The sequence below is a fragment of the Phoxinus phoxinus genome (genome assembly GCF_949152265.1).
Source record: "Phoxinus phoxinus genome assembly, chromosome: 13".
In the NCBI taxonomy this organism is placed as follows: domain Eukaryota; kingdom Metazoa; phylum Chordata; class Actinopteri; order Cypriniformes; family Leuciscidae; genus Phoxinus; species Phoxinus phoxinus.
The window spans coordinates 35,351,717-35,376,716 of NC_136888.1; the positions used below are offsets into that span (position 1 = coordinate 35,351,717).

Here is a 25,000-nt window from a genome sequence, read left to right on the forward strand (position 1 = left end):
GTTTACACTCTAATATCATCATGGTGTGTTTACACTCTAATATCATCATGGTGTGTTTACACTCTAATATCATCATGGTGTGTTTACACTCTAATATCATCATGGTGTGTTTACACTCTAATATCATCATGGTGTGTTTACACTCTTAATATCATCATGGTGTGTTTACACTCTTAATATCATCATGGTGTGTTTACACTCTAATATCATCATGGTGTGTTTACTCTCTAATATCATCATGGTGTGTTTACACTCTAATATCATCATGGTGTGTTTACACTCTAATATCATCAAGGTGTGTTTACACTCTAATATCATCATGGTGTGTTTACACTCTAATATCATCATGGTGTGTTTACACTCTAATATCATCATGGTGTGTTTACACTCTAATATCATCATGGTGTGTTTACACTCTAATATCATCATGGTGTGTTTACACTCTAATATCATCATGGTGTGTTTACACTCTTAATATCATCATGGTGTGTTTACACTCTTAATATCATCATGGTGTGTTTACACTCTAATATCATCATGGTGTGTTTACTCTCTAATATCATCATGGTGTGTTTACACTCTAATATCATCATGGTGTGTTTACACTCTAATATCATCATGGTGTGTTTACACTCTAATATCATCATGGTGTGTTTACACTCTAATATCATTATGGTGTGTTTACACTCTAATATCATCATGGTGTGTTTACACTCTAATATCATCATGGTGTGTTTACACTCTTAATATCATCATGGTGTGTTTACACTCTAATATCATCATGGTGTGTTTACACTCTAATATCATCATGGTGTGTTTACACTCTTAATATCATCATGGTGTGTTTACACTCTAATATCATCATGGTGTGTTTACACTCTTAATATCATCATGGTGTGTTTACTCTCTAATATCATCATGGTGTGTTTACACTCTAATATCATCATGGTGTGTTTACTCTCTAATATCATCATGGTGTGTTTACACTCTAATATCATCATGGTGTGTTTACACTCTAATATCATCATGGTGTGTTTACACTCTAATATCATCATGGTGTGTTTACACTCTTAATATCATCATGGTGTGTTTACACTCTAATATCATCATGGTGTGTTTACACTCTTAATATCATCATGGTGTGTTTACTCTCTAATATCATCATGGTGTGTTTACACTCTAATATCATCATGGTGTGTTTACACTCTAATATCATCATGGTGTGTTTACACTCTAATATCATCATGGTGTGTTTACACTCTAATATCATCATGGTGTGTTTACTCTCTAATATCATCATGGTGTGTTTACACTCTAATATCATCATGGTGTGTTTACACTCTAATATCATCATGGTGTGTTTACACTCTTAATATCATCATGGTGTGTTTACTCTCTAATATCATCATGGCGTGTTTACTCTCTAATATCATCATGGTGTGTTTACTCTCTAATATCATCATGGTGTGTTTACTCTCTAATATCATCATGGTGTGTTTACACTCTAATATCATCATGGTGTGTTTACACTCTAATATCATCATGGTGTGTTTACTCTCTAATATCATCATGGTGTGTTTACTCTCTAATATCATCATGGTGTGTTTACTCTCTAATATCATCATGGTGTGTTTACTCTCTAATATCATCATGGTGTGTTTACTCTCTAATATCATCATGGTGTGTTTACACTCTTAATATCATCATGGTGTGTTTACACTCTAATATCATCATGGTGTGTTTACACTCTTAATATCATCATGGTGTGTCATCATGGTGTGTTTACTCTCTAATATCATCATGGTGTGTTTACACTTTAATATCATCATGGTGTGTGTACACTCTAATATCATCATGGTGTGTTTACACTCTAATATCATCATGGTGTGTTTACACTCTAATATCATCATGGTGTGTTTACACTCTAATATTATCATGGTGTGTTTACACTCTAATATCATCATGGTGTGTTTACACTCTAATATCATCATGGTGTGTTTACACTCTTAATATCATCATGGTGTGTTTACACTCTAATATCATCATGGTGTGTTTACACTCTAATATCATCATGGTGTGTTTACACTCTAATATCATCATGGTGTGTTTACACTCTAATATCATCATGGTGTGTTTACACTATAGTGTGTTTACACTCTAATATCATCATGGTGTGTTTACACTCTAATATCATCATGGTGTGTTTACACTCTTAATATCATCATGGTGTGTTTACACTCTAATATCATCATGGTGTGTTTACACTCTTAATATCATCATGGTGTGTTTACACTCTAATATCATCATGGTGTGTTTACTCTCTAATATCATCATGGTGTGTTTACACTATAGTGTGTTTACACTCTAATATCATCATGGTGTGTTTACACTCTAATATCATCATGGTGTGTTTACACTCTTAATATCATCATGGTGTGTTTACACTCTAATATCATCATGGTGTGTTTACACTCTTAATATCATCATGGTGTGTTTACACTCTAATATCATCATGGTGTGTTTACACTCTTAATATCATCATGGTGTGTTTACACTCTAATATCATCATGGTGTGTTTACACTCTTAATATCATCATGGTGTGTTTACACTCTAATATCATCATGGTGTGTTTACACTCTTAATATCATCATGGTGTGTTTACTCTCTAATATCATCATGGTGTGTTTACACTCTAATATCATCATGGTGTGTTTACTCTCTAATATCATCATGGTGTGTTTACACTCTAATATCATCAAGGTGTGTTTACACTCTAATATCATCATGGTGTGTTTACACTCTAATATCATCATGGTGTGTTTACACTCTAATATCATCAAGGTGTGTTTACACTCTAATATCATCATGGTGTGTTTACACTCTAATATCATCATGGTGTGTTTACACTCTAATATCATCATGGTGTGTTTACACTAATATCATCATGGTGTGTTTACACTCTAAATATCATCATGGTGTGTTTACACTCTAATATCATCATGGTGTGTTTACACTCTAATATCATCATGGTGTGTTTACACTCTTAATATCATCATGGTGTGTTTACTCTCTAATATAATCATGGTGTGTTTACACTCTAATATCATCATGGTGTGTTTACACTCTAATATCATCATGATGTGTTTACACTGTAATATCATCAAGGTGTGTTTACACTCTAATATCATCATGGTGTGTTTACACTCTAATATCATCATGGTGTGTTTACACTCTAATATCATCAAGGTGTGTTTACACTCTAATATCATCATGGTGTGTTTACACTCTAATATCATCATGGTGTGTTTACACTCTAATATCATCATGGTGTGTTTACACTTTAATATCATCATGGTGTGTTTACACTCTAATATCATCATGGTGTGTTTACACTCTCATATCATCATGGTGTGTTTACACTTTAATATCATCATGGTGTGTTTACACTCTAATATCATCATGGTGTGTTTACACTCTAATATCATCATGGTGTGTTTACTCTCTAATATCATCATGGTGTGTTTACACTCTAATATCATCATGGTGTGTTTACACTCTAATATCATCATGGTGTGTTTACACTCTTAATATCATCATGGTGTGTTTACACTCTTAATATCATCATGGTGTGTTTACACTCTAATATCATCATGGTGTGTTTACACTCTTAATATCATCATGGTGTGTTTACACTCTTAATATCATCATGATGTGTTTACACTCTAATATCATCATGGTGTGTTTACACTCTAATATCATCATGGTGTGTTTACACTTTAATATCATCATGGTGTGTTTACACTCTTAATATCATCATGGTGTGTTTACACTCTAATATCATCATGGTGTGTTTACACTTTAATATCATCATGGTGTGTTTACACTCTAATATCATCAAGGTGTGTTTACACTCTAATATCATTAAGGTGTGTTTACACTCTAATATCATCATGGTGTGTTTACACTCTAATATCATCATGGTGTGTTTAGACTCTAAATATCATCATGGTGTGTTTACACTCTAATATCATCAAGGTGTTTACACTCTAATATCATCATGGTGTGTTTACACTCTAATATCATCAAGGTGTGTTTACACTCTAATATCATCAAGGTGTGTTTACACTCTAATATCATTAAGGTGTGTTTACACTCTAATATCATCATGGTGTGTTTACACTCTAATATCATCATGGTGTGTTTACACTCTAATATCATCATGGTGTGTTTACACTCTAATATCATCATGGTGTGTTTACACTCTAATATCATCATGGTGTGTTTACACTCTAATATCATCATGGTGTGTTTACACTCTAATATCATCATGGTGTGTTTACACTCTAATATCATCATGGTGTGTTTACACTCTAATATCATCATGGTGTGTTTACACTCTAATATCATCATGGTGTGTTTACTCTCTAATATCATCATGGTGTGTTTACACTCTAATATCATCATGGTGTGTTTACACTCTAATATCATCATGGTGTGTTTAGACTCTAAATATCATCATGGTGTGTTTACACTCTAATATCATCATGGTGTGTTTACACTCTAATATCATCATGGTGTGTTTACACTCTAATATCATCATGGTGTGTTTAGACTCTAAATATCATCATGGTGTGTTTACACTCTAATATCATCATGGTGTGTTTACACTCTAATATCATCATGGTGTGTTTACACTCTAATATCATCATGGTGTGTTTACACTCTAATATCATCAAGGTGTGTTTACACTCTAATATCATTAAGGTGTGTTTACACTCTAATATCATCATGGTGTGTTTACACTCTAATATCATCATGGTGTGTTTACACTTTAATATCATCATGGTGTGTTTACACTCTAATATCATCATGGTGTGTTTACACTCTAATATCATCATGGTGTGTTTACACTTTAATATCATCATGGTGTGTTTACACTCTAATATCATCATGGTGTGTTTACACTCTAATATCATCATGGTGTGTTTACACTCTTAATATCATCATGGTGTGTTTACACTCTTAATATCATCATGGTGTGTTTACACTCTAATATCATCATTGTCACAGTGTCTGGTTTATGTTCCTTGGGTCACCACTAGATGTCCTCCTTCCTCACGGTGTCCATCACACTAGTGAACTACATTTCCCACGATCCTTGTCTTCTCATTGCACTCGGCTGTTTCCTAATCACTGATCATTGCACTCAGCCATTTCCCCATTATCATTGTCTATTCCCTGTGTATATATACCCTGTCTGTTTTAGTATGTGTCACGGAGTCCTTATCCATTATCACGCCATTTCGGAGTCCTGGTTTCTCGTCTGTTCTTGTTTCATGTTTGGATTGATCTTATGGTTTTGACCCCTGCCTGGACTGTTTGTGAGTACGGATTTCCCCAATAAAACTCTTTACTGCAATTGGATCTTTGTGTTTCCTGTGTATGGATCGTGACAGAAGGACTCCGTCAAGCCTAGATCCAGCAGTATGAGTTCCAGCTTCTCTTCCCCAGCCATCGAGCGGGAGAGGAGGGATTGTTTTAAGGGGACCCGTCTGGTTATTTTTCGTGGGACCCGGGGAGGTCACAGAGGAGGAGGAGGTGGTCGAGAACAAGGCCAACACCACCCTCCACCTTGGCCCCCCTTCGGCCCTGGGTTGGTGAGATCCAGCCCAGAGTTCCACCCACCGCTGATTTCGCCCAGCCCAGAGCTCTGTTCGCCGTGGTGCCCGTCCAGTCCAGAGCCGGCACATTTTCGTCAGAAACGGCGGAGGAGGAAGACCTTCAGCCTCCCCAAGGACCCGGAGGCCGTCCCCTCCGAGCAGCCCGCTGTCGTCCCGGAGGCCGTCCCCTCCGAGCAGCCCGCTGTCGTCCCGGAGGCCGTCCCCTCCGAGCAGCCCGCTGTCGTCCCGGAGGCCGTCCCCTCCGAGCAGCCCGCTGTCGTCCCGGAGGCCGTCCCCTCCGAGCAGCCCGCTGTCGTCCCGGAGGCCGTCCCCTCCGAGCAGCCCGCTGTCGTCCCGGAGATTGTCTCGGAGCCGCCCACCATCAGTCCTGCCACGGCCAAGAGAGCGGTCTTCCTCTTCTATGCGGTGGCGGTACTGCATGCGTGGAGGAGGCACAGCACGTCTGCCGTTCCAGAGACTGTCCACGTCACGTCGGCCGTTCCAGAGACTGTCCACGTCACGTCGGCCGTTCCAGAGACTGTCCACGTCACGTCGGCCGTTCCAGAGACTGTCCACGTCACGTCGGCCGTTCCAGAGACTGTCCACGTCACGTCGGCCGTTCCAGAGACTGTCCACGTCACGTCTGCCGATGCAGAGACGGTTCCTGTGCCAGACGCTGTTCCCGTAAGTCCTGCCATGGCCAAGAGGGCTGTTTTCCTTTTCTATACATTGGCAGTACTGCATGCATGGAGGGGACACACGTCTGCCGAGCCTGGATTTCACGTCACGTCTGCCGAGCCTGAGCTTTACGTCAAGCCAGTTCCCGAGCTGGTGTCTGTTGCAGTTCCTGAGCCGGTGGCGTCTGTTGCAGTTCCTGAGCCGGTGGCGTCGGTTGCAGTTCCTGAGCCGGTGGCGTCGGTTGCAGTTCCTGAGCCGGTGGCGTCGGTTGCAGTTCCTGAGCCGGTGGCGTCGGTTGCAGTTCCTGAGCCGGTGGCGTCTGTTGCAGTTCCTGAGCCGGTGGTGTCTGTTGCAGTTCCTGAGCCGGTGGCGTCTGTTGCAGTTCCTGAGCCGGTGGCGTCTGTTGCAGTTCCTGAGCCGGTGGCGTCTGTTGCAGTCCCTGAGCCGGTGGTGTCTGTTGCAGTCCCTGAGCCGGTGGCGTCTGTTGCAGTTCCTGAGCCGGTGGTGTCTGTTGCAGTTCCTGAGCCGGTGGTGTCTGTTGCAGTTCCTGAGCCGGTGGTGTCTGTTGCAGTTCCTGAGCCGGTGGTGTCTGTTGCAGTTCCTGAGCCGGTGGTGTCTGTTGCAGTTCCTGAGCCGGTGGTGTCTGTTGCAGTTCCTGAGCCGGTGGTGTCTGTTGCAGTTCCTGAGACGGTGGCTTCACCGCCGTGGCCGCCCGAGGGGTCTTCACCGCCGTGGCCGCCCGAGGGGTCTTCACCGCCGTGGCCGCCCGAGGGGTCTTCTCCGCCCTGGCCGCCAGATGGACTGTCGTCTCCGCCCTGGCCGCCAGATGGACTGTCGTCTCCGCCCTGGCCGCCAGATGGACTGTCGTCTCCGCCCTGGCCGCCCGATGGACTGTCGTCTCCGCCCTGGCCGCCCGATGGACTGTCGTCTCCGCCCTGGCCGCCCGATGGACTGTCGTCTCCGCCCTGGCCGCCCGATGGACTGTCGTCTCCGCCCTGGCCGCCCGATGGACTGTCGTCTCCGCCCTGGCCGCCCGATGGACTGTCTGCTTCGCCACGGCCGCCGGTTAAATTGTCATCCCCTGTTCCTGTTCCCCTTCATGGTCCTGGCCCTCCATCCCTCCCCCTGATCCTCCACCATTCCACCTCCCGCCTGGACTCTTGTTTTGTTTGTTTTTTGTGGGTCTTGGAGCGTCTGGTAGCCGCTCCGTAGAGGGGGGGTTATGTCACAGTGTCTGGTTTATGTTCCTTGGGTCACCACTAGATGTCCTCCTTCCTCACGGTGTCCATCACACTAGTGAACTACATTTCCCACGATCCTTGTCTTCTCATTGCACTCGGCTGTTTCCTAATCACTGATCATTGCACTCAGCCATTTCCCCATTATCATTGTCTATTCCCTGTGTATATATACCCTGTCTGTTTTAGTATGTGTCACGGAGTCCTTATCCATTATCACGCCATTTCGGAGTCCTGGTTTCTCGTCTGTTCTTGTTTCATGTTTGGATTGATCTTATGGTTTTGACCCCTGCCTGGACTGTTTGTGAGTACGGATTTCCCCAATAAAACTCTTTACTGCAATTGGATCTTTGTGTTTCCTGTGTATGGATCGTGACAATCATGGTGTGTTTACACTCTTAATATCATCATGGTGTGTTTACACTCTAATATCATCAAGGTGTGTTTACACTCTAATATCATTAAGGTGTGTTTACACTCTAATATCATCATGGTGTGTTTACACTCTAATATCATCATGGTGTGTTTACACTCTAATATCATCATGGTGTGTTTACACTCTAATATCATCATGGTGTGTTTACACTCTAATATCATCATGGTGTGTTTACACTCTAATATCATCATGGTGTGTTTACACTCTAATATCATCAAGGTGTGTTTACACTCTAATATCATCATGGTGTGTTTACACTCTAATATCATCATGGTGTGTTTACACTCTAATATCATCAAGGTGTGTTTACACTCTAATATCATCAAGGTGTGTTTACACTCTAATATCATCATGGTGTGTTTACACTCTAATATCATCATGGTGTGTTTACACTCTAATATCATCAAGGTGTGTTTACACTCTAATATCATCAAGGTGTGTTTACACTCTAATATCATCATGGTGTGTTTACACTCTAATATCATCAAGGTGTGTTTACACTCTAATATCATCATGGTGTGTTTACACTCTAATATCATCATGGTGTGTTTACACTCTTAATATCATCATGGTGTGTTTACACTCTAATATCATCATGGTGTGTTTACACTCTAATATCATCATGGTGTGTTTACACTCTAATATCATCATGGTGTGTTTACACTCTAATATCATCAAGGTGTGTTTACACTCTAATATCATCATGGTGTGTTTACACTCTAATATCATCATGGTGTGTTTACACTCTTAATATCATCATGGTGTGTTTACACTCTAATATCATCATGGTGTGTTTACACTCTAATATCATCATGGTGTGTTTACACTCTAATATCATCATGGTGTGTTTACACTCTAATATCATCATGGTGTGTTTACACTCTAATATCATCAAGGTGTGTTTACACTCTAATATCATCATGGTGTGTTTAGACTCTAAATATCATCATGGTGTGTTTACACTCTAATATCATCAAGGTGTGTTTACACTCTAATATCATTAAGGTGTGTTTACACTCTAATATCATCAAGGTGTGTTCAGTATAATATTATCAAGGTGTGTTTACACTCTAATATCATCAAGGTGTGTTCAGTATAATATCATCAAGGTGTGTTTACACTCTAATATCATTAAGGTGTGTTTACACTCTAATATCATCAAGGTGTGTTCAGTATAATATTATCAAGGTGTGTTTACACTCTAATATCATCATGGTGTGTTTACAATCTTAATATCATCATGGTGTGTTTACACTCTAATATCATCAAGGTGTGTTCAGTATAATATTATCAAGGTGTGTTTACACTCTAATATCATCATGGTGTGTTTACAATCTTAATATCATCATGGTGTGTTTACACTCTAATATCATCAAGGTGTGTTTACACTCTAATAACCCAAAAAGCCTTGGTATCCATATAAAAATTTCTATGAACGAGAGCATACTAAAACATGGATAAATCAACTTATTACTTACAGTCTGTAAGTCTCCTCGGCTTTCGTTATCAATTGCATTCGTACCAGTTGCGTGTCCTGAAACTGGCAACCCGCGTGAGCGTGGAGTCTGAGGAGGCGGGGAAACCACGATCTCTGATGAATATTTTGAATTTGGACTGCAGTACCTATTTCGACCGCTAGCTGTCATTCTTACAGACTGCACCTTTAAAGGGTAACTAAACCCTAAAACAACTTTTTTTAGTTAATGATCTGACTGGGGCTTTATTAATGCTGTTCATTGATTCAAGTAATTTTTTTGACATTTTGGTATAAAGTGTTTTAATTCTACAATATATGGTGTAAAAACGTCTGATTTGAACAGTGGCTACTGCAGTTGAATTTTCCTATTGGCAGTTGTGGTACCCTGTGATGTAAGAGGGTACCAGCTAACCACGCCCTTGCCTACAGAGAGACGTGTCTCAGGTGCACGCCCCCTCCACTGGGCTCCGCCCACTTTTCCAGTATTTTTCAAATATTGCCAGTGGGTGGAGTCAGGCTCTGACCAGGGGTTTAGTTACCCTTTAATCTGCTCATTTGAGCGTCAGACATGTTGTGTGTTATGATGCTGGTGTGATTCTGTGGTGTGTGTGTGTGCAGGTGGTGACGTATCTGGCCGGCTGTGGTCTGCAGAGTTGTCCGATGCTCCTGGTCAAAGGATATCCAGACATCGGCTGGAACCCGATCGAGGGCGAGCGTTACCTGTCCTTCCTGCGGTTCGCTGTGTTTGTCAACGGTAAATACTCTCTCACACACACACACACACACACACACACACACACACACACACACACACACACACACACACACACAACCACTCACAGTCACACACACACACACACACACAACCACTCACAGTCACACACACACACACACAACCACTCACAGTCACACACACACACACACACACACAACCACTCACAGTCACACACAAACTCACACACACACACACACACTTTCTGCATTTAATTTTTTTTTTTTTTAAATCACAATTAGTTATGTTTATTTATCAATTTTCCATGTGAGCACTAGCAAAACTCTCACAAAGTACAGAACCTCAAGTTTTACTATCATTGTGGAAACATTTGGTCCTCAGAAGTATAGCAAAACACGCCCACTCTCACACACACACACACTCTTTCAAAAACATAAAAACATTTGTAATGATTCTGACTGGCAGTGTATATGCACCCTTGCACACGTTACACTGTGTGTGCAGGTGAGAGTGTGGAGGAGAACTCGAGTGTGGTGGTAAAGCTCCTGATCCGACGGCCTGAGTGTTTCGGACCGGCTCTGAGAGGAGAAGGAGGACACGGGCTTCTGGCGGCCATGAAGGAGGCCATCAACATCTCAGAGAACCCAGCGCTGGATCTGCCCAGCACAGGCCCGGGTCACGCTTCAGACGCGTACGTGTGTGTGTGTGTGTGTGTGTGTGTGTGTGTGTGTGTGTGTGTGTGTGTGTGTGTGTGTGTGTGTTAGTGAGTGAGTGAGTGAGTGAGTGAGTGAGTGAGTGAGTGAGTGAGTGAGTGAGTGAGTGAGTGAGTGAGTGAGTGAGTGAGTGTGTGTGTGTGTGTGTGTGTATGTATGTGTGTATGAGAGAGTGTGAGTGAGAGTGAGAGTGAGAGTGTGTGTGTTCGTGTGTGTGAGAGAGAGTGAGAGCTCCTAGTAAAAAAAGTTAGTCTGGAGCCCTACACACACACACACACACACACACACACACACACACTCATCCTCCTCTCTCTCTGCTGCAGCTCCACTGAGGGCGATGAGGAAGAGGAGGTTGTTCACATGGGAAACGCAATCCTGTCGTTCTACTCGGCTCTGATTGACCTGCTGGGCCGCTGCGCTCCAGAGATGCACGTGAGTCACACACACACACACACACACACACACACACACACACACACACACACACACACACACACACACACACACACAATGAGCTCAGGGATGCGATCGATCCTGATGACTGACTGACTGAGTGTGTGTGTGTGTGTGTGTGTGTGTGATGTTGATCTGGTCTCTCAGCTGATCAATAAGGGTAAAGGTGAAGCTCTGAGGATCCGGGCGATCCTGCGCTCTCTCGTTCCCACTGAGGATCTGGTCGGCATCATCAGCATCCCTCTCAAAATGCCCACCATCAATAAAGGTGACAAACTCTCTCGCAATTCTTGTGTTTTGTGTGTGTATGAGTGAGTGAGTGTGTGTGTGTGTGTGTGTGTGTGTGTGTGTGTGTGTGTGTGTGTGTGTGTGAGTGAGTGAGTGAGTGAGTGAGTGAGTGAGTGAGTGATTGAGTGAGTGTGTGTGTGTGTGTGTGAGTGATTGAGTGTGTGTGTGTGTGTGTGTGAGTGAGTGATTGAGTGAGTGTGTGTGTGTGTGTGTGAGTGAGTGAGTGTGTGTGTGTGTGTGTGTGTGTGTGAGTGAGTGAGTGAGTGAGTGAGTGAGTGAGTGATTGAGTGAGTGTGTGTGTGTGTGTGTGTGAGTGAGTGTGAGTGAGTGAGTGAGTGAGTGAGTGTGTGTGTGAGTGAGTGTGTGTGTGAGTGAGTGAGTCAGTGAGTGAGTCAGTGAGTGAGTCAGTGAGTGAGTCAGTGAGTGAGTCAGTGAGTGAGTCAGTGAGTGAGTCAGTGAGTGAGTCAGTCAGTGAGTGAGTCAGTGAGTGTGTGTGTGTGTGTGTGTGTGTGTGTGTGTGTGTGTGTGTGTGTGTGAGTGTGAGTGAGTGAGTGAGTGAGTGAGTGTGTGTGTGAGTCAGTGAGTGAGTCAGTGAGTGAGTCAGTGAGTGAGTCAGTGAGTGAGTCAGTGAGTGAGTCAGTGAGTGAGTCAGTGAGTGAGTCAGTGAGTGTGTGTGTGAGTGTGTGTGAGTGATAGTGTGTATGTGTGTGTGAGAAAGAGTGTGAGTGATAGTGATAATAGTGATAGTGTCTATAGTGTCTGATAGTACTCTCTCTCTCTCTCTCTCTCTACTCTCTCTCTCCTCTCTCTCTCCTCTCTCTCTCTCTCTCTCTCTCTCTCTCTCACACACACACACACACACACACACACACACACACACACACACACACACACACACAGACGGCAGTGTCACTGAGCCTGATGTGTCGGCCAGCTTCTGTCCGGATCACAAGGCCCCGATGGTGCTGTTTCTGGACCGTGTCTATGGCATCGAGGACCAGAGCTTTCTTCTGCATCTGCTAGAGGTGGGATTCCTGCCGGACCTGAGAGCCGCCGCCTCGCTGGACACGGTCAGTCTCAGAACACACACATCATCTGATCCCATGAGCCTCTCTGTCTCACCCGCAGCTCTCTGACTGCTGATCGTGTTCGAGTTTAAAACACTAATGCTGCCAGTTTAAGGGATCACTCACTCATGTTCCTAAAGCTGTGAGAAACTGTGTACATGATCACAGGGTTTATTGCAGTAGAAGTCAAGTCACGTTTATTTCTAAAGCGCTTTATACAAAGTGCAAGAGTCCATATTACAATTTAAAGTGTTCTGTTATCAGAGGAAACTGTCCAGTTATGTATTTCAGAAATGTACATGTACAAAATCACAGTTAGCTAAAAATGTATTAATTTTAACAATGTAATAATTTAATGCAGAAACAATGAGCTCATTGAAGTAATGAACACTTGTTTATTAACAAATTATTATGACATTTAGAAAATATAGCATTGGTGCTCGTTGATTCAGTGTTAATATAGCAAAATAATAATATGATATAATATAAATAATTTAAAGGAGTAGTTCACTTCAGGTTGGAAGGTCACGTGTGTTCCGCTTAAAAACTGTACGGTAGGACTTTAAAATCGTCCAACATCGTAGTTTTACCTTTTATTTTTTTTGTAAACACTAGGTCGGTACTTCCTCCTCCTACCATCGAGCTGAAGAATCATGTACGGTCTGAGTTCTCTTGATTCATCTCGTCTTCTGTTCATTCCCAGGAGGCTTTGCGCACCACTGAAACGGCTCTGGCCATGAACCGGTACATCGGGTCTGCGATGCTTCCTCTGCTGACCCGCTGCGCTCCACACTTCTCCGGCACCGAACATCACGCCACGCTCATCGACTCCACGCTTTACACCATCTATCGCCTGTCCAAGGGCTGCTCGCTCACCAAAGCCCAGCGGGACGCCATCGAGGAGTGCTTACTGGCCGTCTGCAAGTGCGTACGCCTGCTCACGCCAACCAGAATCCTGCTCTAAAGAGCCCGAGCGACTGGAAAACTGTAGCTTCATTATAGTTACCGTTAAAGTGTTGTTATAGTTATTACTGTAGTTATCATTATTGTTTTGTTACAGTTATCATTGTAGTTTTACAGTTATCACTATAGTTATCGTTGTAGTTTTACAGTTATCACTATAGTTATCGTTGTAGTTTTACAGTTATCATTATAGTTATCGTTGTAGTTTTACAGTTATCACTATAGTTATCGTTGTAGTTTTACAGTTATCACTATAGTTATCGTTGTAGTTTTACAGTTATCACTATAGTTATCGTTGTAGTTTTTTACAGTTATCATTATAGTAATGGTTATAGTTATCGTTACAGTTTTCATTGTAGGCTTTTTACAGTTATCATCATTATAGTTATCGTTGTGGTTTTGTTACATTTATTGTTGTAGTTTTGTTACAGTTATCAGTATAGTTATCGTTGTAGTTTTGTTACATTTATTGTTGTAGTTTTGTTATGGTTATCGTTATAGTTATCGTTGTAGTTTTGTTAAATTTATTGTTGTAGTTTTGTTACAGTTATCAGTATAGTTATCGTTGTAGTTTTGTTACATTTATTGTTGTAGTTTTGTTATGGTTATGGTTATAGTTATTGTTGTAGTTTGGTTACAGTTATCACCATAGTTATCGTTGTATTTAACCTCTGACCTCTGTTCCAGGTACCTCAGACCCTCCATGTTGCAGCATCTTCTGCGTCGGCTGGTGTTTGATGTGCCCCTGTTGTCTGAATACTGTAAGATGCCTCTGAAGGTAAACATCATCTGATCATCGCCTTCATACATGACAGAGATTGTGTTTATACTTTCATTTATACTGTCTTTCTGCCACTCAGTCTTTCTGCCACTCAGTGTTTCTGCCACTCAGCCTTTCTGCCACTCAGTCTTTCTGCCACTCAGTCTTTCTGCCACTCAGCCTTTCTGCCACAGTCTTTCTGCCACTCAGTCTTTCTGCCACTCAGTCTTTCTGCCACTCAGCCTTTCTGCCACTCAGTCTTTCTGCCACTCAGTCTTTCTGCCACTCAGTCTTTCTGCCACTCAGTCTTTCTGCCACTCAGCCTTTCTGCCGCTCAGTGTTTCTGCCACTCAGTCTTTCTGCCACTCAGTCTTTCTGCCACTCAGTCTTTCTGCCACTCAGCCTTTCTGCCGCTCAGTGTTTCTGCCACTCAGCCTTTCTGCCGCTCAGTCTTTCTGCCACTCAGCCTTTCTGCCGCTCAGTGTTTCTGCCACTCAGCCTTTCTGCCGCTCAGTGTTTCTGCCACTCAGCCTTTCTGCCGCTCAGTGTTTCTGCCACTCAGCCTTTCTGCCACTCAGCCTTTCTACCACTCAGCCTTTCTACCACTCAGCCTTTCTGCCACTCAGTGTTTCTGCCACTCAGCCTTTCTGCCACTCAGCCTTTCTGCCACTCAGCCTTTCTGTCACTCAGCCTTTCTGCCACTCAGTCTTTCTGCCACTCAGTCTTTCTGCCACTCAGTCTTTCTGCCACTCAGTGTTTCTGCCGCTCAGTCTTTCTGCCACTCAGCCTTTCTGCCACTCAGTCTTTCTGCCACTCAGCCTTTCTACCACTCAGCCTTTCTACCACTCAGCCTTTCTGCCACTCAGTGTTTCTGCCACTCAGCCTTTCTGCCACTCAGCCTTTCTGCCACTCAGCCTTTCTGCCACTCAGTGTTTCTGCCACTCAGCCTTTCTACCACTCAGCCTTTCTGCCACTCAGTCTTTCTGCCACTCAGTCTTTCTGCCACTCAGTGTTTCTGCCACTCAGCCTTTCTGCCACTCAGTCTTTCTGCCACTCAGTCTTTCTGCCACTCAGCCTTTCTGCCACTCAGTCTTTCTGCCACTCAGCCTTTCTACCACTCAGCCTTTCTACCACTCAGTCTTTCTGCCACTCAGTCTTTCTGCCACTCAGCCTTTCTACCACTCAGCCTTTCTACCACTCAGCCTTTCTGCCACTCAGTGTTTCTGCCACTCAGCCTTTCTGCCACTCAGTCTTTCTGCCACTCAGCCTTTCTGCCACTCAGTCTTTCTGCCACTCAGCCTTTCTACCACTCAGTGTTTCTGCCACTCAGTCTTTCTGCCACTCAGTGTTTCTGCCACTCAGTGTTTCTGCCACTCAGTCTTTCTGCCACTCAGCCTTTCTGCCACTCAGTGTTTCTGCCACTCAGCCTTTCTGCCACTCAGTCTTTCTGCCACTCAGTGTTTCTGCCGCTCAGTGTTTCTGCCACTCAGTGCTTCTGTGTGTACCCGCAGTCACTCCGGCCGATGGTGACGTCACACGCATAACCTCAATATATTTTGATGAGGATGATTGTGTGTGTTGCAGCTGTTGACGAATCATTACGAGCAGAACTGGAAGTATTACTGCCTGCCGTCGGGATGGGGAAGTTACGGTCTATCGTCTGAAGAGGAGCTTCTGCTCACCAAGAAGATCTTCTGGGGAATCTTTGATTCTCTCTCTCAGAAGGTGAACAGGGATATTTGCTCGTTTGTGATTGTTGGGGCATGCTGGGTAATTATGTGGCTGTACACTTCCATTCAAAAGTTTGGGGTCAGTAGATTTTTTTTTTTTTTAAGTGATTGATCATTTAATCATGTGACAAGGACACATTTAACCCTTATGCTGAACATCCTTTACCTAATTTGGTGTTAAAAATAGCTTGCAAATCTCTCATTAAGCGATATTGTCACCAAATATTGGTCCATAAACTCAGATCAATTAGGCCTATGATCAGTCAGTTCCAAAAAGAAATTCTAAAACCTTTGCTAATTGAAAGACAACAAGTTGATTTGCAATATTTGTTGATAACAGCATGACGAGAGAATTTTGGGGTTGTTATGTCCTGGGTCAGTAGGTTTTAGTCCATTATGCAGTAACATTAACTAGTGTTTTCTGGAAAAAGACTTAAGTAAACTTAAGTAAACATCGGTCTTTACAACTTTGACTTGTAACAGAGTAATATTTGACCAGTAGTATCTGTACTTTCACTCAAGTAAGGAAGTTGTGTACTTTGTCCACCTCTGCATGTGACACTGAAGACTGGAGTAATGATGATAAATTCAGCTTTGATCACAGGAATAAATTACACTTTATTATATATTCACATAGAGAACAGCAGATGTACTGTGTTTGATCAAATAAATGCAGCCTTGGTGAGCAAAAATCTCAGCGGCCCCAAACTCTTGACCTGTTATATTGAGTGTGTGCCGCTGTGAATGTGTGTGTGCAGAAGTATGAGCAGGATCTGTTCAAGATGGCCATGCCGTGTCTGAGTGCCATCGCTGGAGCTCTACCTCCCGATTACATCGACTCCACGCTCAGCACAACGCTGGAGAAGCCGGTGTCTGTGGACACGCAGGGAAACTTCGACCCCAGACCCATAAACACAGCCAAGTACGTGCGTTTCAGAGCGAGAGACTCAGAGACAGAACAAAAAATACATACAAAAAATAATAATCATGTATATGAATGTACACCATGATTCAAATGATCTCTGTCTGATTTAAACAACCCAGGAGGGGGAAATAAAAGTGACTCCCTCACAGATATTAGACATGCAAAAATAACAAAAATTAGATTTTTTTTGTATTTTCAGTCCATGATATGGTCAACCAATGCACCTATAAAAATAAATAAAATATGTGACCCTGGATAACAAGATTCGAGCCGCACGGGTATATCTGTGGAAATAACTATACATTGTACGGGTCAAAATTATCCATTTTTCTTTTATGCCAAAAATCATGAGGATATTAAGATCATGTTCATGAAGATATTTAGTAAATGTCCTACCGTAAATATATAAAACATGTATTTTTGTGAGTGAATGCAGCACAATCGTGAACATAAATGCACAACTTTAAAGGAGATTTTCTCAATGTTTACATTTTTTTGCTCCTCAGATTCCAGATTTTCAATAGTTGTGTCTCGACCAAATATTGTCCTATCCTAACAAACCACACATCAGTGGAGAGATTATTTATTCAGCTTTATATGATATATACATCTCAATTAAAAAATTCACATGGGTAAAAATTGACCCATGTGACTGGTTTTGTGGTCCAGGGTCACATATTTACAAATAGAAATGTGAACATCGAATGACTTTCCTGGTTTTCCTCTCGCAGCATCTGCCTCCCTGAGAAGCTGGAGTTCATCGCACACAAATACGCTGAACATTGTCATGACAAATGGGCCGCTGAGAAGGCGAGTCGATGAAACACCTGTCGTTCATCTTACATTTCATACAGTTGATCGTGACGAACATGAAGCAGAGCAACAACTCACTGCATCATGAAGCCTATAGAATGCAGTTAGAATGAGCCAAAAATTCAAGATGTCAGGGCAAAAAGTTTTTGTCTCATATTTATATCATATGCTATAGTTATGCAATATCACACGAGCAACGTGAGATTGATTTTATACAACAGGTCGATAAATTATTTTAGACACAATATTGTCTACTTTTGCTCATTTTGCCAATGTAAATATTCAGATTAAAACCTGAGCAGAAATGTTGTGCGTCTCTGAGCAACACACAGCAATGTTTTATTTCTGAATGAATCCGCATTTTGAGCGAATCAATGAGGTGAACCGATGATTCAATGACTCATTCATAAAAAGAGCCATTTACTTCACTCCTGAATGATTCAGCTGTTTATACAAATTTAATGAATGAATGATTCAATAACTTAATAATTTAGACATTTACCGCCACCTACTGGCAGTTGTAGTTTCGTATTTAGGGTATCATTTAAATTTCATATTTCCATTTTAATTTAAAAAAACCTATTAAAGGGATATTTTGAAGAATGTTCAAAAAAACTGAGGAATCTTCTTTTATGTTGCTCAGAGGAAAGAAAGTCATACAGGAAAAAATATCATGGTTCTTGTAGCCTAACAAGTTTGTGTAATAAATTCTACGTTCTATCAAATTTAGAAATTTTGTTTTGTATTTTTGATTATTTTCTCATTTAACACAACAAGGACTTTAAGTACCCACATTATCTTTTGGGGGTAATTACATGTTTAATTGTTATGAATTCGATTAATGAATCAGCACATCATGCAATTAATTAGTTTAAAATATGTAATTGCTTGTCAGCCCTAATACAAATATACATTTCTGAATTGAAAACAGATTAAATAGTCACAATAATCTTTTTTACACTGCAAAAACAGACGTTCTTCCTCATATCTTCTTAAATCAAGATACATTTATTGGAGAAGAACAGTTAAGTGAGTTTATGATTGAAACTAAAATCTATCAGTGAGGTAAAAAAAGAAGTAATAATCTTGTTTTTCCTGAGGTTTTTAAGCTCAAACTTAAGTTTGATTTATCTGTACTGACAAATCTGAATAATGACACTTTTGTCTCCTGTCATTACAGCTGAAATTGTGTCATAATTAAAGAATTTTACAATATTAACACTGTAATATTTCAGTTTATTACTGTACAGCTGCTTTGCAACATCTGTATTGTATAAAGCACTGTAGAAATACATGGAGAACACACTAAACATTGACTTTAATTCACTATAAGCTGCTTTTTGATAAATGTGTGTATGCAAACGTGAAAGATGTTTCGGTGTGTTCGTGTTCAGGTGCTTCTGGGCTGGAAACACGGAGAAACCGTTGATGAGAAAGCAAAAACTCACCCAATGCTGAGATCCTACAAATCGCTCACAGAGAAGGTACGAACCAGCGCTCAGAACCCCCAGCGTCATGTGACCTGTGACTCTCAGTACGAGTGTGTGCGTGTTTCTGCCCGCAGGAGAAGGAGGTGTACCGCTGGACGGTCCGCGAGTCCCTGAAGAGCATGCTGGCGATGGGCTGGAGCGTCGACCGCACCAGAGAAGGAGAAACCATGTTCCAGCAGAGAGAGATGGAGAAAGCGCGGCGCATCTCACAGGCCTCTCAGGTGTCTACTCGTCCGCTAACTGTAGAAGTGCAATGATTTAATCAATCAGAGTCCCGCAACCTCAAATCAGATCATGAACAATGAGCCCAATAGAATAATAGATTTGTTTGTGATTGTGTGTTTTCAGGGTAACGGCTTCAATCCGAATCCCGTGGACATGAGCAGCGTCCAGCTGTCCAGAGAACAACAGGTGATGCATGCAAATCATCCAACATCTGGAGATTTGTGCCCACATTGTACAACAGTTGGAATTTATGGTTAACTAAAACTTGAATTAAAAGATGTACCGACATGTCTTCACTGCATAAATTAAAAACGAAATATAGATCAGTCCTTATTGAAGCTACAAAAGTGATTCAGTCAAGAGCAGTGAGTGGTTTTCTCTTCTTCTCTTGTTCTTTGATTATCCCTAATGACAGACGGCGGCAGGAATATTAGGATGCTGTCACTTTAAGACCGAATGCACAGGCATCCAATTTTCTCACAACTCTTTACGTTAATTTAAGACTTTTTTAAACTCCTTTAAGACTGTGCTTGCAAGGCTACTCGACAGAACGGGCATGTTGGCATCATTTAGTGTGTTTACTCGTGCTTGAATGGTTTAAATGCATTTGCATGAATAAGAGCGTGATCATATATTGTAACACTAGCCAGAGGATGACGGGGGAAAAAAATTATATATTTTTAATGTTTAACTGAAAAAATGTATCGCATTCGTTAACGCGTTAATTTTGACAGCCCTAATATTACAGGCCAGTGTGTTCATTGTATTATTGATGCAAGTGTATTCTAGGTAGACTCTGGACTCTCTAGGGCTAATAGAGTCATTTCTGGGTGGTTTTGAGTGTTTTGTTGTCTGTTTTTCAGTCGATGGTTGAGGTTGTGGCTGAAAACTATCACAACATCTGGGCCAAGAAAAAGAAGAGTGACCTGGGAACTAGAGGTTTGTCTCTCTTGTCCTCAGCTTTCAGTGATTGTGCTCTGAGACACATCAACCTTCAGTGATGTGTGAAGGTCATGCGTGACGTGTGAAGGTCATGCGTGACGTGTGAAGGTCATGCGTGATGTCTGAAGGTCATGTGTGATGGACATGCGTGATGCGAGGGTCATGCGTGATGTGTGAAGGTCATGCGTGATGCGAGGGTCATGCGTGATGTGTGAAGGTCATGCGTGATGTGTGAAGGTCATGCGTGATGTGTGAAGGTCATGCGTGATGTGTGAAGGTCAATGGTGATGTGTGATGGACATGCGTGACGTGTGAAGGTCATGCGTGAGGTGTGAAGGTCATGCGTGAGGTGTGAAGGTCATGCGTGAGGTGTGAAGGTCATGCGTGAGGTGTGAAGGTCATGCGTGACGTGTGAAGGTCATGCGTGATGTCTGAAGGTCATGTGTGATGTGTGATGGACATGCGTGATGCGAGGGTCATGCGTGACGTGTGAAGGTCATGCGTGACGTGTGAAGGTCATGCGTGACGTGTGAAGGTCATGCGTGACGTGTGAAGGTCATGCGTGTGGTGTTGCGTGTGCTCTCAGGTGCGGGAGGAACGCATCCGCTGCTGGTGCCGTACGACACGCTCACTGCCAAAGAGAAAGCCAAGGACCGCGAGAGAGCACAAGATCTCTTCCGCTTTCTGACGACCAACGGATACGCCATCAGCAGGTGCAGACGTGTGCACTTTTACACGCGTGTGCTGGCGCCAGGACTGAGTGTAACGTGCCGTTGTGTTTCTCCCAGGGGCCTGAAGGACATGGAGCAGGACTCTTCCTCCTTGGAGAAACGCTTCGCCTACAAGTTTCTGAAGAAGCTGCTGAAATACGTCGACTCCGCACAAGAGTTCATCGCTCACCTCGGTCGGTTTCTTCTTTTGCGCTTCCCCAGACACTCGTTCTGTCACAGATGTTATTTAGATCATGAATTAACCGTCACACTCTCGCTGGTTTCAGAGGCGATGGCAGCCAGTGGAAAGAACGACAGGTCACCACATGAACAGGAGATCAAGTTCTTTGCTAAGGTTTGATCATCTAATTGTACCTAATCTAATTGTAATTATATATACATACAGTCAAACCAAAAATTATCAGACACAGACACATTTTTTATATCTTTTTTTACTAGTGTGTGCAGGACACTATAGTTCATTTATGTAAGTGAGGAGAGCAGAATAAAGTAAACTGTGACATACCCAAATATTCTTCATACAGTGACTACCGGTAAAATTTATACAACATTTTTACCAAAAATTATTCACACACTTTGAGCTGATCATGTTCTGCTGAAGTGTGTGTCTGTAACTGCTAATGCTCTTTTTACACACACACTGAACACAATGAAGCATTGCTTGGTCACTGGTTGAGCTAAACTGGTATTAAAAATTATATTAAATTTACCAGCTGACAGATATTCAACATAATTCATGTGTGAGACAGTCTAACAGGTGTGTGTGTGTGTGTGTGAGTGTGAGTGTGAGTGTGAGTGTGAGTGTGTGTGTGTGTGTGTGTGTGTGTGTGTGTGTGTGTGTGTGTGTGAGACAGTCTAACAGGTGTGTGTGTGTGTGTGTGTGTGTGTGTGTGTGTGTGTGTGTGTGTGTGTGTGTGTGTGTGTGAGACAGTCTAACAGAAGGATGGACAAAACCAGTCAAATATCAACTGAGTTCTGCTCATATTTTATCACCGTTTTATAAACTATAGCGAATAAACTGATGATAACGTGAGAAATGTTGAAGGGGTCTGAATACATTTTGGTTTGACATCATACTGAGTTTAATTTCCTGTTTACCTGTTGTACTTCCTGTAGGTGCTCCTCCCACTCATAGACCAGTATTTTAAAAACCACTCGCTCTACTTTCTGTCGTCGCCCACTAAGAATCTGAGCAGCAGCGGATACGCGTCTAACAAAGAGAAAGAGATGGTCACCAGGTGATGGAGCGACTTATGTGGCATAATTGGTTATGTAAATATGTAACTTGCAGTTAAAAATATGTTAATTTAATTCGGTCGTGACGCATCATTTATAAATGTTGGTTTGTATGGCCTTTTTTATTCCGTGGTGGAAATGTTATGTGTTATGATGAATATTTTGGTGGCTAATGACTCGATCAGCTGTGATTCTTCGCTCTTAAGCTTGCGTTTCTTCTTCCTCTCACTGTCTTCTTCACTTCTCTGCTGCTAGTCTGTTCTGTAAGCTGGCCGCTCTGGTTAGACACAGGATCTCTCTGTTTGGTAAGATCATCGTGTGTCTCTCTCTCTCTGTGTATTCATTGAGTGTTTGGTTTTCAGTGGTTTCTGGTGTGTGTTTGTAGGAAGTGACTCCACCACTATGGTCAGCTGTCTGCACATCCTCGCACACACACTCGACACCAGGTACGAGTCCTTCCACTGCACCGACCTGCATTATATTTCATATTTCTTACTCATTTTGTGGTGCTGATTCCAAAAATTAACCTGTTTTCCTCTGGGATGTCATACGGAGTCTGTGAAAGTGTGTGTCGGTTTGCTGAAAGGGTCAAATGATTGCGGTTGATTGATTTTACTCAAGCTTACCACTGCCTTTGATACTGTGCATCATAGTATCCTTCTTTGGCATCTAAAACATCGGGTCGACATCAAGGGTTTAGTTCTTATCTTAAAGACAGGACTTTCTCTGTAGCTTTGTGTAAGTTTTCCTCATCCTCAGCTCCTATTATTAGCTGAGTACCTCAGGGCTCTGTACTGGGCCCATTTTTTTTTTACTTATATGCTTATATATACAGTATATATAATTTATTTATTTTTTAATCACACTTTTATTATTATTTTATGCTAACTATGATTTCAAGGTTAGAATAATGGCCAGTAACAGAAGAAAATGCATGTTTTCTACTATGTCTGTGTTTTACTATATCCAAACTTTTATTTATTTATTTATGTATTAACTTGTCTTTTTGTGAATTTCTTTCACATTAAATTAAGTATTTTATCATATTTTCCCACTCCTTTGCAGAAGTGAAATTACACATTTTGAATACTACTTTTTGTTATAAAAATCAAAACAGTGATTCCTATCTTCCTCTGAGTCGGGTTACAACTATTTGTTACATTTTCGTCTGACAATTTTTTGTATGACAATATTTTATGCCTAATCCTGATTTCAAGGTGGGAATCATGGTGGAAGAAAATGCAATCATGACCCAGATATTCTGTTTTTATTCAAACAGCAACAGAAAAATACAATTTATTTTATTTATTTATACTTATTAAATTTATACTGTTTATGTTGAGGTTTTTGACAGTATTTGAACATATTTTTCCACTCCTTTGCAGAAGTTAAATATCACATTTTGAATTTTGTCTAAACATTTGACTACTTTTATAAGTGCAAGTGCATTAAAGTTGATGCATATAATTTGAAAAATCCTCATTCTTATTTTGCGATTAAGAGTCTTTTCATGTTTTCACCTCAAATTTGGTGATATTAGGGCTTTTTTGTAAATCAATATTTTCCAGATCCAGTGCTGTTATTAAAGGTGCTGTATGCAACTTTGTTTACCCTACTAAAGCATAAAAATACCATATATTTGCAGATATTTAGGAAGTTCACATACTCGTTTCTCTGAAAAACACTTCTACAGCCAGTTATTTTACTTATTATTTTACACATTCCGTGTTGTCAGTCGTTTTTTTTTTTTTGGTCTGTGTGACTCCGCCCACTGCCAGTTCAGCCAATAGTATTTCGCCAGTTAGCAGGAAACTCCGCGTATTGTAGCCTTGGAAACGAGAAAACAAACTGGGTTAGAGATTGCAGATTCCACACAACCTAAAAAGCCTTGATATAAAAATCTCTATGAACGAGACCATATTAAAACTCGGATAAATCAACTCATTAACTTACAGTCTGTCTCCTCAGATTTCGTCGTCAATTGCGCTCGTTTCTGTTGCATGTCCTCAAACTGGCAACCCGCGTGAGCGCTGAGTCTGAGGAGGCGGGGACGGGGAAACAATGAACTCTGATATTTAGAATTTGGACTGCAGTACCTATTTCAACCACTAGCTGCCATTCTTACAGACTGCACCTTTAATGCCCTGATTTCTTATGGATATGTTAATGAGATCAAGATCTGATGGACTGCGGTGACGGACGGTTTCTCTCGCAGGACCGTGATGAAATCCGGATCCGAGCTGGTTAAAGCCGGTTTGAGGACGTTCTTCGAGAATGCAGCTGAGGATCTGGAGAAGACCTTGGAGAACCTGAAGCTGGGCAAGTTCACTCACTCGCGCAGCCAGATGAAGGGCGTCTCGCAGAACATCAACTACACGACCGCGGCTCTGCTGCCCATCCTGACCGCGCTGTTCGAACACATCACTGAACATCAGTTCGGC

At 41.8% G+C, this 25,000-nt stretch overlaps 1 protein-coding gene across 1 annotated transcript in view; it reads left to right on the plus strand.

Annotated features, from left to right (window-relative positions):
• LOC307009684 (ryanodine receptor 3) overlaps positions 1 to 25,000 on the plus strand; it is a gene marked incomplete at its 5' end in the record, with an annotated part of 184,937 nt that overhangs the window by 90,561 nt on the left and 69,376 nt on the right. The window contains 21 exon segments of the mRNA XM_079633623.1: positions 10,109 to 10,244; positions 10,728 to 10,914; positions 11,260 to 11,368; positions 11,537 to 11,657; positions 12,578 to 12,747; positions 13,448 to 13,668; positions 14,395 to 14,485; positions 16,052 to 16,192; positions 16,956 to 17,119; positions 17,854 to 17,932; positions 19,330 to 19,419; positions 19,500 to 19,646; positions 19,774 to 19,836; positions 20,514 to 20,589; positions 21,179 to 21,305; positions 21,381 to 21,496; positions 21,590 to 21,657; positions 22,440 to 22,561; positions 22,815 to 22,864; positions 22,945 to 23,005; positions 24,775 to 25,000. The exon segment at positions 24,775 to 25,000 is cut by the window's right edge and continues 13 nt beyond it. Coding sequence (XP_079489749.1) covers positions 10,109 to 10,244; positions 10,728 to 10,914; positions 11,260 to 11,368; positions 11,537 to 11,657; positions 12,578 to 12,747; positions 13,448 to 13,668; positions 14,395 to 14,485; positions 16,052 to 16,192; positions 16,956 to 17,119; positions 17,854 to 17,932; positions 19,330 to 19,419; positions 19,500 to 19,646; positions 19,774 to 19,836; positions 20,514 to 20,589; positions 21,179 to 21,305; positions 21,381 to 21,496; positions 21,590 to 21,657; positions 22,440 to 22,561; positions 22,815 to 22,864; positions 22,945 to 23,005; positions 24,775 to 25,000 — 2,565 coding nt within the window.